This window comes from Vigna unguiculata, chromosome 3, assembly GCF_037176805.1.
Source record: "Vigna unguiculata cultivar grain cowpea cultivar isolate G323 ecotype 2 chromosome 3, ASM3717680v1, whole genome shotgun sequence".
Taxonomy (NCBI): domain Eukaryota; kingdom Viridiplantae; phylum Streptophyta; class Magnoliopsida; order Fabales; family Fabaceae; genus Vigna; species Vigna unguiculata.
In genome coordinates, this window is record NC_140794.1 from 42067320 (window position 1) to 42081681 (window position 14362).

Consider the following 14362-nt stretch of genomic DNA (forward strand, 5'->3'; position numbering starts at 1 on the left):
AACAATCAATCATTGAAGCGTCAATCATGTTTTTCTTCAATGTCTTGACAACTCTCTTCACACTTGAGAAACTTGTCGCGAAACCTTGATAACATCTTTCTTGAAAAACCTTACTTAAAGTCACTCTTAGAACTTCCTTTCCCTTAACATTTTTCCCACTCATCTTAACCACTTACGGTCGTAGATCTTAACATATAATTACTTCTCTTTCCAAACTTTGTTAGACTGGATTACTCACGATGACACGTTGTGATTAAACCATTGCTTTTCTAAGGACTCTTCCACCTGTTGTCTTGACTCCACACTTTTAGTATAACCATCCAATGAAAAACTATTGACACTAGTTATGTTTCAGATATCAATGCAATAGTGAACCCTATGGCTTGTCGGTAATTGTTCTAACATCTGTTTCATAACATAACTAAAACTGCTTCAACCAATCATATATTAATTTCATTAAAAATTTATTATATTAATTAAATCACACTTCTACTATCACATCACACTGACTGTGTCATAGTATAAATGTGAAGTGACACATGTAAAAAAATAAAAAATAAATTTTGAAAAAATTTTAAAAAAATTAACTACAAGGACAAAATTCAATCAGATTAAAAAAGTCAAGATCAAATTGAGATAAGAAAAAATTGGAAGACCGACTTCACACTTTTCTACAAAAACAAGGATCAATGAAATAATTAAGGGCTTAGTGATTGGATGAGAGGAAAGGGAGGAAAAGGTCGTGAGTTTGACTTCAACAGACAATTTTGAGAAATAAGGTTATTTTGGTGGATTTAAAAATACGTGTGGAAGATGTTGTGAGTTCTAACAAAAAACTAACAACTAACATTTGCGAAAAAAAATTAATCATTTTCATTTTATTTTCCATTAATTTTAACTAAATACATTTTATTTATATTCATTTAAAAATAAAGACAAAATTGCAATCTTACATTTTATTTTATTAAAACATTATTTTTATTTGTAACGCTCATTAAATCATTTTCAAACTTTTACAAACTTTACCTTCAAATCTCTCTATTTTTACTTCTAAATCTCTTAAAAAAAACACCACTTTATCTCCTATTCTCCCTCAAATTCATCTACTCATTATCTCTCAAGTCATCTCCCAAAAAGGTACAGAGGCAAGAGTCCAAGGTATCACTTGTTGGAACTTAGGACCTTGACAAATCAAAGTAGAGTTACTTTCCTACCCAAGTTGATGATGAAATCCTTCCTCCAAACATATTCCAAAACATAAATAATTTTCATAAACTTAGCATGAAGAAAAGTCTACACCCTTAAAAAACATAAAAATTATCGATATATTTTTCTCTATTATCCAAACATTCTATCACATTTAACTAAATCAGGACAACTCCAAATTACATCATGAGTATTTACTTTAAGCCAATTGGCATATAATCTATCAAATTATTTCCTTAAATTTGTTATCCTAAGTATGAACATTACAAAAAATCAACATTAGACAAGAGTTACTCATATATAATTGTTAGGAAATAAACCTTTATATTTATTGAAAAAAATAAAAAAAAATGGTAAATATAAACGGGATCTACAAAAAATACATGAAATATAACTCCCAGAAGCTCTATGTAGCATTCAAAATTGTCCAACTATAGGATCATGGGCTGAACTAGAAATGTGGATAGTTTAGTAGTGTGGTGGACCAGACACTGAAGACATAGCAGACCTGTTTGGGGAAGTGTAGTAACAGAACCTCTGCATACATTTAATAGGCAAACTAAGCCCAATAATTGTTCTTGGTTATAATAAATAAGAGACTATGATATTTACCTGTAATCAATGTGAAGTTGAAAATAACACCCTTACCATGTTATTTTCAATAGTGATAGAAGGACTCGCCCAGCTTTTATGGATAAAAATGTTATTTAGTGGACATCCTATGAATGAATTTTTTTTTTTTTTAAATTGAAAAATTGCTTATATACATGTTTGTCTTCAATTTTGTAACAAACCTTGGTATGCCATTAAATGTCATAACCTTAGGTGAGAAAGAACATAAAAGTAAAAGAAAATTTATATTAAAAAAAAAACTATAATGGATTTCAAGCACAATGTAACATGTTTACGTGCTTCATCTCCTACTTCATTTATCGCCAAGGCACTATGTAACATGTTTCTCACTCTTAGGAAATTGTTATATCTCACTCCTTCCAAAATGTATTTTATTTTATGTATTCCAGAAAACTTGTTCTAATAGTCTTATTCATTCCCAAAATATAGAACACTAGTTTCAGAAAATTTTCAAAGTAAATGATCAAAAAGTTACGTCTATAAAGAATAAAATATGATTTTAGCAATTAGGGAGTACACTTAGAAATTATGAAGACACGAGAAGAAAAACCTTATTTTCATTATTCAAATTTGGGTCCGTTGGCCCTTTTATAAGAGCAAACGCAAAGCCATATGTGAAAACCACACTAACGCAACTTTAGCAAACTGTGTCAATGAATAAATAAACATTAGGAATTTATTATTGGCACCCAATGTTTTTCTAAATCATCCTCAACTTTTAAAAAGTATCTTTTTCGCAAAACCAATGATTTGGATTATGAGCTATTATTAGGTGTGACTTGAGTCCAGACTTTACTATAACTTTTGACATTGTCATCTGGTACTTTAATTTTTCTTTTAATATATTTTAAAATATAAAAAATTAGTGTCGATGTATTTTGAAGAAAAAAAAAAACCTATAAGAGAATCTAAATTCTGTGTGACTTCCCAGCGCATAACATAACATAACGTAAACAATTATGTATTTCACAAAACATAACATATATTCGTTCAAGTCATATATCTAACTATAAAAGTTATTTTTTTTACAGTTATCATTTGTTGAAATTAAATCAATTACGATATATTATACCCACAAAAAGCTAATTTTACGATGTATTATAATTTTCAATAATAATTAAATTAATTAGTGTACAAATTGGTTTAATAATGACGTACAACTTACCTTTTTATTAGTAATAAGTTAATTGTGACATAAAAAAGAGTAATCTATGTAATAATAATGATTAAAAAGTTAATTAGCCTTACAGAATTCATCTCTAACAATCTTTTGAAAAACAAAATACATACCAAACAGTGCACTTCATCTCACGAATGGGAATTTCTCGATGTGGCCAAGCTAAATCCATTCTTATAAAAATCCTGGTAAAAAAAAAAAAAAACTCCTATTTATTAGAAGTCTTTTATATATTTTAAAAATATTAAATTTTCAACATTTTTATTGTTAGGGTTAAATATACTTTTGGTCCTTTAAGTTTTAGTGAAATTTAGAATTTGTCACTCTTCAAAACTTTTGATCAATTTAATCCATCATCTTTAAAAATACGTGAATTTAGTCCAATTTAACCAAATTTTGTTAAGTTGATCTAACGTTTTACGCACATTTCATGATAGTATTTGAATTGTTTATATCGTTTAACATATTTTCACTTCAATGTTAACTCAAATATTATCATAAAATACATTTAAAATGTCAAATAAACTTAACAAAAATTAATAAGAATGACTAAATTAACGTATTTCTGAAAATGAAAGACTAAATTGGTATAAAATTTTAAAGAATGACTAATTCCAAAATTTATTAAAATTTATGAAAAAAAAAAACATATTTAACCCTTATTTTTAATACTTATTTTATAAAACACTAGAAAAATTGGTGAGAGACGGAATATAAGATCACTCTTATTGAGAACAAAAATGAATGGATGATTGACATCCACACGACCCTAGAGAAAGAAAACAATGTTTGTTGAAATAAAATAAGATACAATCTGCTTCAAGAATCTGCAAAATTTCATGTTTCTTGGTCATTCTTCCCTCTTGAATCTTCTTCCCCACCACCCCACTGCTTTATCCTATCTTCTGCAAGGGATGCCTGCAATAATTCACACCAAAAATCTTAATCATAAGCATCACCAGATTGGTTAGCATTCTCAACACACACACACACACACTGAAAAACATGTATCATTACCTCTTTATTCCAATCAGTTCTATAGACCATGAAGAATAGAACAGAAGTTTGCAAGACTGTCCCTGACAGCATTCCAGACCAAATCCCCTGAAATGAGCCATCATATAAAGAAATCCATTACTCCATGAAGAACGATGAAAAGAAGAAGTAAATAATGAAGGGAAGGTGAAGAAGAAGAAGAAGGCTCACAGTGACACCCATTTCAAACTTGTAGCCCAAAAGAAGACCTAGAGGAATGCCGAAGAGGTAGTAACAAGCAATATTCACGTATGCAACTGCAGCCTGCCACCCTGCACCAACAGCAACACCTGAGAGAACTGGTTGCACGTTGTTGATCACAATGCAAATGGCCAACATCGGTGTCAGCTCTGCCACCATCTCTCTCACTGCTGAATCGTTTGAAAACAAAAAGGGATACTCATTCCGGAATATTATCAGAATCAGCGACAGCGTCACACCAATCAGAGTCGAAGTAATCACCGCCACAAGAAGTGAAAACTTTGCTGTTCTCGGGTGAGATGCACCTAATTCATTTGACACTCTCACACTGCAAGTTTATATCAATGTTCATCAACCAGTTAGCCCAAAGTTTGTCACTTTCTGTAAACTCTCTCTCACTGTAGCTATATATATATATTTTAAACTAATGATGTACTTTTATAATCCATTTACTGATTTAGGTAAAGGTAAAATAATTAGGAATTTAGTTAAGTTGTCATTAAGTTAATGACTTTATTTTGAATTTGTCAATAGATGTTTTTATTTTATATTTCTTCACGAAGTTCGTTATATTCCAAGGTTTGACTGTTTGTTAAGAGGTGTCATTCCAACAATATCTTTTCCATTGTTCTCTTACTTTTTGATGAATTAATTTTTTATAAATACATAAAATAAATAAATATCATTAAATTGCATTGCCTAAAATGGTTAGGTAGCTAGAAACAAACCTTACAGCTGCATTCAATCCGAAGGAGACCATGATGGTCCATCCCAATAGGTTCATGCTGCAAATTCAGTAAACGTCAATATTCCATAAAAAAAATGATGTAAACAAGTTCGGTCCACGTAGCTGTAGACAAACTTAATACGTTTCCAAAGTCTTAATCGGAGATGACAGAGACACACTCCAGTGGATAAAAGTTATCAACACAGTTTGTGAATATATACACACCTACTTACAGATATCAGTAACTATTTATTAAATATAAAATTAAATAAACATTAATATTTAAGTAATTTATTTATTAATATTAAGTAAAGAAAATTTATTTGGTCCACCTACCATCAAAATCTAATAAATTATTTCCACAAACAGGAGGAAATAACAAGAATCCCCGATATAATAGTGAAAAGCACGTACAACTAATCCTTTGTCGAAACAGGGGGTAAGACAAACCACTTAAGGATGAGTACAAGTCAAATTAAACTTTTGAAAGAGGCACTAAATGACTAAATGAATGTGCATATGGATTCAGATCCACTGCACGTTAATTTTTAAATTCCATGTTCAACTTTTAATTATTTAATAACTTTATTAAATAAACAAATATCATCAGTGGAAGTCATCATTTTGAACCCCGCCGGCTGGCTGCCATTTTGTTTTAAGTGGATTCATATTCATGTGATGTAGCTATTTACACATCTCGATGAAAAAAAAATTCCACCGAGATGCATGACCTGTACACTCGGCTAATTAATACATGTGCACCAAGTGAGTAATAACAGCGTAGTATTGCTGTTCAGATTAGTTTCATACAGTATGCTAAACAAATCTATTATATTAAATAAAAAATTATTACCCCACTTGTAAAACACTTGAATGTTTTCCTTAAAAAAGTGAATATTCTTGTTGTTAACTTTTTCTTCTGTTTTTTTAATTTCACAATGTTAATCAGCAGCATGATTCGGAAATTACTCACCAGATGGACAGCGCATCAACCGAAACTTCCGCATCTTTCAAATATCCGGCGAAGAGAATCAGGGCCATAAAGTACCACACTTCGAGGCTGCGCACATTCAACCAAATTAAGTTATTAAAAACCAAAAAATAAAGATCGATTTCATAAAACATTAATATGCCATTTTAATTAGTTCACGTAATTTAATTAATTAAACATTTATTTTCTAAATAAAATTTATTAAAATAAAATTAACTTATTTTTATGCAAATTATTTTTGTTAATTCTTCCACACACTCACTACAATCTAGTACAATAAGGATTGATATTAATCAAATCCATAAATAATTGCTCCTCGTTTGTTGACCCTTAATGAAGAAGCCGAAAGGAAAACAACAGACGGGAATTAAAAAAAGAAAGTCTATTTAATATGGAATAAAATAATAAAGGCGAGATCCACCAGTTGCTTTCATTTTTTATTTTTATTCTATCTGATCTTTAAATTTTTGTACCACAGAAAAATAAAAAACTGAGAACGACCACGACAATCCAAAGACGCTATTGTTTACGTACAAAACGGGGAAAACAAATCTAGGATGGCATGGCCAGTTGAGGTGAAGGAGACCACACTAATATGATAAGCAACATGAAAGGGATAAGCAAGATGAAAGGAATGTGAACGGTAAGTATTGCATGCACAATATTACAGCCACAGATTAAAAAACAGCTGTCATTTCGATCGGGTCAAAAACATCCTCCTTCAACAAAATAACTAGTTGGTAAAGAAAGAGATAAGTCCACACTTTTATAATATATATAGTATTTTAATAATATATATTTTAACTTTTATCTTCTTTTTGCTGCCACTCAATTGGTAATTACTTTTTCACCAACCCTTAACAAGTCGTAAAGTTGATATTAAAAACTCTTCTTCCATATTTACAGCAGTCATTTCTATTTATTGTCTTATAAGATCTGTCAAGAAAATGGAAATATTAAAAATACTTCACTAAAAATATTAATTGCTTTAAATTTTAAAATTAAATAAAACAGTGTAACTGTGATAATCCATTCATTATGTAATTTTTCAATTATGCTTATATATATTTGAATAATTTAGCTGTTTTTTAGTAAAAATAAATATAACTTTGAATTAAAAAAAAATAGTATTTTTTTTATCTGTTAAGTGAATATGGTAAAAAGAAAAAGGGAGAAGGAGAAACCAGAGCATGACAGCAGAGGCAAGAGAGAGGCGAACGAAACCCCAAAGGTTGTGAAAGGCTTTAAGGGAGAAGCCAGACCACGCTTCACCACAGGTCCCACTCAGTATATACGCGAACTGACCTATGTCGATGAACCACCACGAGGCGTTCAGCACCACGGCGGCGCCCACCATGCCCCACCCGAGCTCCAGCATGAGAAGCCAGCTGAACACGACGTGCAGCACCAGTGCCGCCGCGGCGATCCACGCCATCACCATGATCCTGCTCTGCGCCTGCAGAAATTTCTGCATGGGGTAGTTCATGGCGTAGGCGAACAGCTGCGGAATCATCCACACCGCGAACTCCCCTGCCGCCGCAGAAATCGCAGCCGTCTGACCTATCGCCCTCAGCAGCGGCGCTGCGAAGACGTAGAGCAGAGTCAGGAGAATGGCGGTGGCGTTCAGAATCACCCACGAGCGCTGCATGTACACACCCAGCATGTGCACCTGCCCCGCCCCGTACGCTTGCCCGCACAGTGTTTCCAACGCGCTTCCCATTCCAAACTGCACCAAACTCCATCGTTAATTAATGGATCAATCAATAATGTGTTAATTATATTTGTACTCTTTAGAATAGAAATAAAATTAATCTATATGATTTAATTTTATTAATCATTTAAAATTAAATTCAGTGAAACAAAATAGACAACGTTAATAAAAATGGAAATTAAAAGAGATTAATTATACAAATGTGAATCGTTTATTTTCTATAGTTCATACAAGAATTGTTTTGTTGTATACATGTAAAACCATGATCTTATTTATACTGTTGATGAATCTATTCCGATACTCTCTTTTTCTTTTTTTTTTTCCATTTTCGTATAGGAAAGTGCAAAGATTGGAACCAACATCATTTATGGTAAAGGATCTTCGGTATTCTTAATCTATTTTAGTGTTTACATAAAAATTGAAAGAAGTCAAAATGATACTAAAGAAATTAATATAAAAATTGTATCTATAAAATAAAAAAGACGATGAATACTGAGTGGTAGTAACTTTAGGAGAAAATCAGTATGCGTAAATAAGACGGGGAGATTTTCTGTTTTTGTTAGGTACCGTGATGCCTAGGCAGAAGCCGGCGATGACTGAGTTTTCGACGGAGACGGCGGCGAGGGCGATGGTGCTGACGTGGCCGGAGAAGACTTGGGTGACGGCGCCGAGGGAGTACTGGCAGACGGAGGTGAAGATGGCGGGGGCGGCGAGGTACCATAGCTTTTTGGACTCGACGAGGAACTCTCTGGCGAAGTCGGCGGTACCGGTGATCGGAGCGATGTCATCGGAATCCGCCGTGAAGACTGCTGTGTCTGGGCGCGGCGTGAGAAGCGGTTGCGTCTGGCTATCGTTGTCCCCCATGGTGATATGATCTCCCATAGAGAGAAGTGAGAGTTTTATAAAGAGAGGTTAGGGCCATAAAAACACATTAATAGTCTCACACCCCCTGTTCCCTGCGGAAGAGGGAGGGGAGAAGAAAGAAAATGACAAAAAGAAATTGGAAAATATAACTTCAAAATGGAATCAAAATTACCTATACAAATTTTTGTCCCAAATATAAATTTCTTCCCACGTTTTTAAGAATATTCACTGACAATTTTTAACGTAAACATAAACAGAGAGAAAATATTATCCAAATAAAACCTAATAAAAAATTCCCAGACCAACGTGGTCCCAGAATTTTATAAAAATGGACATGAATTTGTATGGTTAGTTAGAATTCTTTTTTGATCGTTTCCTATCAAAGTCGAATTCTAGTTTTTCTTGTCTTAGAAAACGTTTGTATAGAAATAGTTACAATATTTAAAAATTAAATGAGTAAATCTATCATTAATTTTTTTTTCCCTGAAAAATCCATTTTGGAAAAGTATTCCAGAATCAAAATAGTGTGCCTTTTAGTTACAGGACCCGACCAGAGCCTTAAAATTTAATCAAATTATGTACTTTTTTTTCTTTTCTTTGAAAGGTGTCTGAAATATTATACAAAAATATTTATGTATATAAAAAGGCTAATATACTTAATATACATTTGAGCGAGAATAAAGTTAATAAATTTATAGATATATGATGTGATAAGAAGAAAACAAATAAATGTGTAATAAATATGCGTGAAATCAAGATGTATGTTTGTATGTGTTTTATTGTTTAAAAATTAATTAGATAGAATTTTTTTTTAGAAAGAATTGAAATTTGATTTTTTTTATTAGAAAAGGTTTTAGGTTTTTTGTAATATTAATAAATAATTAATTATTGAAATTAAATGAAAAATAATTTTGAATGTAATATTTGAAAATTAATTTATTAACTTATAATAGTTAGAATAAATATTATTAAGCTAAATGATTGTTAGAATAATTAACTAAAGACTTAATTAAGTTTTAAATTTTTGATACATTGAATCCGGCTAATTTTTAATTGGATTCTTCCTTGTTTAACTTTTCTGTTGTTTAACTTTTACGTGAATTAAGTGATGTGGTTATTAATTATCAATTGATTATTAATAAAAAAATTAAACAGGGAGAACTCATTTAAAACATATATATTTATTGATTATCAATAGACCAAAAAATTTATCAGAAACTTAAAAGTTGATAAGCCTGAACTCTAATAAAATTTAAGATTAAATATATTTTTGATAATTTTCAATAAAAATTGAAATTAGTCTCTTTTTCCAATTTTAGTCCAATTTAGTCCTTCAACTTTATATATATATATATATATATATATATATATATATATATATATATATATATATATATATATATATATATATATATATATATATATATATATATATATAAGTTTACTCCTTTTAACTAGATGTTATTAAATTTATTTGATTTTTAAATGCGTTTCATAATAGCATTTAAGTTTTTTATACCGTTTAACACATTTTCAATTCAATATTAACTAAGAAACTATCTCAAAACGCATTTGAAATCTCAAATAAATTTAATAAAATTGGACTAAAAGGACTAAATTCTCATATCTATAAAGTTGGGAACTAACTTAGGTCAAAGTTTTAAAAAATGACTAATTTCAATTTTCACTTAAAGTTAAGAGAACAAAAACTTATTTAACCCTAAAATGTATAACTTTAACTAATAAAATTAAATTAAATTAGTGATTGTATTTAGTATTATAAATGCTAGTTTTGTATCGAAATTAATAATTTAGTAATTTTATTATTAAAACACACTGTAATAATAAATTTAACTTGTAAATATATTTTAATAGTAGGTACCAAATTTATTAACAATACATGTTTAAAACAAAACACAAATATAATTAAGCGATACGATTACAACGATCGATATAGATAATAAAGGACATTATACATGTAAATAATGCTAGAAAACTTTAATAATAACTCAATATTAAATTAGGTAACACAAAAATAAATAATAGTTTCATTCATACCTACTTTTTTTTTTTCGTTTCTTGATCATAGTACATCCAACTCATAAAGTATATGTGTGTAATCATCTTGTTCGGAAATAATCAAATTTGCTTTAATATTTTTTATGGAACACAAGTAATGTAATATATTTTGTTTTAGACTAAGATACGACTATGTAGCAATACCAATATTAAATTTGGGTAAAGTATATATGTTTAAACATTTTGTAATAGCAAATAATTCCATCTCGCTTCACTATATTTTCTAGGAAAACATGACAAATGTAAAATATCTGGTTTTAGATTAGATATAATTAGGTAGGCCACATGAATATCAAATTTTATTTTAGTAGTGGTGGACGAGTTTGAATTTAATAATTCTAAAGAGCCGACATTATTTTAATTATGGGACCCTGTTTTATTTTCATATAATCTAACGTGTGTACTATACTCTGTCAAAGATTGATATGATAAATACAAAGGTCTGTTGAATAATAATTTTCGTTAATTAAAATACATAAATATAATATAAAAATTGCTTGAGCGTGAATTGTGGAAAATTGTTGGTCCTTTCATCTGGACAATAAAGTAAAAAAATTGTCAATGAAATTATTAGATTTTTGTTACGAACTTTATTAAGTTGTTGTCCTGATTGTATGATGATACTGACATGGATTTTTCTTTTTCGAAAAATAAAAATCAACGTGTCAACCATGATGAGTGAAACATTACGTTCAAATCATTACAAGTCAAATTGAATGTCTTTCTCGTATTATTGATTAATTATGGAATAACAAAACGTATTATATGTGATTATCAGAAAAGGAGTCTTTATTAGAATATCAGCCACTTCTGGTTTTACTTTTCATCAAATTTGAGTTTTATTTATTTTGTTTTTTTCTGAAAAATGATTGTTTTCCTTTCTTGAAACTATTTTAATATTGTTTTCGTTTAGCTTGCTTTATTTTAAGGGTTAATTATGTTTTTAGTCCCTCAATTATTATCGTTTTTTGGAATTGGTCCCTCTCCCAAAAGTTAAACCATTTTGGTCCTCGTGATTTTGGAATTACTGACTTTAGTCCCTAATTTGTGAACGGCGTTAAGTCTGTGACTGTGTGACAAACGGTGTTCCACCTAGGCTGGTTATCTGATGACACGTGTCTACTCAGATGCTGACACGTGTTAAATAATATTTATAATTCATAAATTAAAATTTTTTTTCTTCATTAAGTCGTTTAATAATTATTTTATAATACAAATTTTAAAACCGTGAATTTGAGCACGTGCTTGGCATTATGAATTAGCAGCGTCATTCTCTGGTTCCTAAGTTAGGGAGAAAGATTTTCTCCGCGAAAGCTCATTTGCTGTGCCGGTGAGAGTGGAAAACCAAACGTCGAGATTCCGTTCTGGGCGAGGTTGTTTGAAGTTGTTGGCGTAGCTCGTGATTGGCTTTCTCGACGAGGTTGCAAGAGCAGAGCATTGGTTGGAAGCAGAGGTAAGTTCTTTCCTTTGTCACTCTGATTTAAGGTTTCAATGGTTTTCATTTGGGGGGAATCTATTGCGCATTTGGAGGTCCAATTTGCAGCGGCTGTGTTAGTGTGGGTTCGATTTGTGGTTGGGTTTGATGGGTTTAGGGTTGTGTTTTGGTTGTTATACAGATGGTTTTTTCAGTGGTTTTTCGGCACATGGGGAAGTTTGAAAGATTTAGGGGAAGGATGCTGCGTTACGAAGGTGGAGAGGAGCATGTAGTTTGTGGACTGGATCCAGATATGTGGTCGTACTTCGAAGCATTGGGTATTCTGAAGAAGGATTTTAAGTATGATGGAGAACTTTATATGTGGTGGAAGCCGAAGAAGGGGAGAATGGATAGAGATCTAAGGCCATTATGTGACGATAGACATGCTTTGGAGTTGGCCGAATATGCAGAAAATAAAAACGAGGAGGTTGAGATTTATGTGGAGCATGTGGTTAGTTCTGCTCAAGTTATTGAACTTATTGAAGGGGCTGCTGTTGGGACAAATGAGGAGGTGGTTGCTGCTGTTAATGTTGGTGTGATACTTGAAGAACAGGGTGCTGCTGGGGCAAATGAAGAGGTTGGTGTCGCTGTTAATGTTGGTGTGATAGATGAAGTAGAGGCTGCTGCTGCTGGGCCAAATGAAGAAGAAGAAAGTGTTGTTCATAATGGTGGTGAGGTGAATGAAGAAGAGGCAAACGCTGCTGCTGCTGGGCCAAATGAAGAAGAATCAAACGCTGTTCATAATGGTGGTGAGGTGAATGAAGAAGAGGCAAACGCTGCTGCTGCTGGACCAAATGAAGAAGAATCAAACGCTGGTGCTGAATCTGGTGATGAATCTGGTGTTGTTTCAGGTGATGATCAAGGTGATGAATTGGATGAGAGTGAGGAAGAAAGACATAGAGATGATGATGACTATTTTGGGTTGGAAGATATTCCACGCAGGCATTTTTCTCAAGTTTTAAACAGGTGGAAAAAATTCAAACAAGAGTGGAAAAATAGGAAGAGGTCAAGAACAACTGCTATACCTACAGCTGAAGGAAACCAAAGTGAAGGTGTGGGTACTTCTACCACACAACAGAGTACTGCTGATCATGAAATAGATGCGCACTACAGCACTGATGAGCTAGATAGTGATGTTGACATTGCTTATGGGGATGGTGGGAGGAAATACCCAATATTCAGGGGCGAAGACATGTGCAAGGAATTCAAATTCAAACTTGGGATGGAGTTTTCTTCCTTGAAACAATTCAAGCAAGCTTTGATGGAGCATTCTGTGTTGAATGGTAGAGAAGTTAAATTTGTGAAGAATGATGATGTCCGAGTGAGGGCTATTTGCAAAAGGAAGTGTGAATTTTTGATTTTATGCAGCAAAGTTGGAGGAAGTCAAACTTTTAGGGTGAAGACCTTGATTGATAGTCATAATTGTGGCAGAGTTTTTGTTAACAAGAATGCAAACAAGGAATGGGTTTCCAAAATTGTAGTTGATAAGTTTAGAAATGTTGGGAGAATGACAGCCAATGAAATAATTGATGATGTACGAAGGTCGTACAGTGTTGCAATAACCCCCTGGAGGGCTTGTAGAGCAAAAGAGATTGCAATGGACATTCTTGAAGGAGATGGGCAAAAGCAATACAATATGCTATATGATTATGTTGCAGAGCTAAGGAGAGTGTCTATTGAAACAACAGTTAAGATAAAAATTAATCAACCTCAGCCCACATTGCAGCCACGGTTTGGTTCTTTCTATTTGTGTCTAGATGGGTGCAAGAAAGGGTTCGTGAATGGCTGTAGACCATTCATAGGTGTTGATGGATGTCATTTGAAGACTACCTATGGAGGCCAACTTTTAGTTGCTGTGGCAAGGGATCCAAATGACCAGTACTTTCCACTGGCATTTGTTGTTGTAGAGAATGAATGCAAGGAGACTTGGAGGTGGTTCCTAACATTATTGTTAGAGGACATTGGAGACATTCAAAGTAATCGATGAGTATTTATTTCGAACCAGCAGAAGGTAAATTCAAATTCATGTACTTAAGTGTCACCAAATAAATTATATGTATGATTGACTTATTGTATACGTACATTTTACAGGGACTGATGCAAGTATTTGATGAACTATTGCATGAAGTGGAGCATCGATTTTGTCTAAGGCATCTGTACAGCAACTACAAGAAGAGATTTGGTGGTGGTATAGTCATTAGGAATCTCATGATGGCTGCTGCTAAAGCCACATACTACCAAGGCTGGGAAGCAAGTATGGAAGA

General features: G+C 32.1%; 2 protein-coding genes across 2 annotated transcripts; one reads left to right on the top strand and one right to left on the bottom strand.

Moving 5' to 3' along the window:
• Positions 1-3716: 3716 nt before the first annotated feature.
• Positions 3717-8646, bottom strand: LOC114178333 (MATE efflux family protein). The gene is made up of 7 exons (XM_028064174.1): positions 8249-8646; positions 7155-7696; positions 5953-6039; positions 4981-5037; positions 4223-4580; positions 4034-4120; positions 3717-3934 (listed from the first exon to the last, which is right to left on the bottom strand). The coding sequence occupies exons 1-7, from the start codon at positions 8561-8563 to the stop codon at positions 3854-3856; spliced, it is 1527 nt and encodes a 508-aa protein (XP_027919975.1). The 5' UTR covers positions 8564-8646; the 3' UTR covers positions 3717-3853.
• Positions 8647-12267: 3621 nt separating this feature from the next.
• On the top strand, positions 12268-14085 carry LOC146887868 (uncharacterized). Its single transcript, XM_085670446.1, has one exon. It carries the CDS (start codon positions 12268-12270, stop codon positions 14083-14085), a length of 1818 nt encoding a protein of 605 aa, XP_085526572.1.
• The last annotated feature ends 277 nt before the right edge of the window (positions 14086-14362 follow it).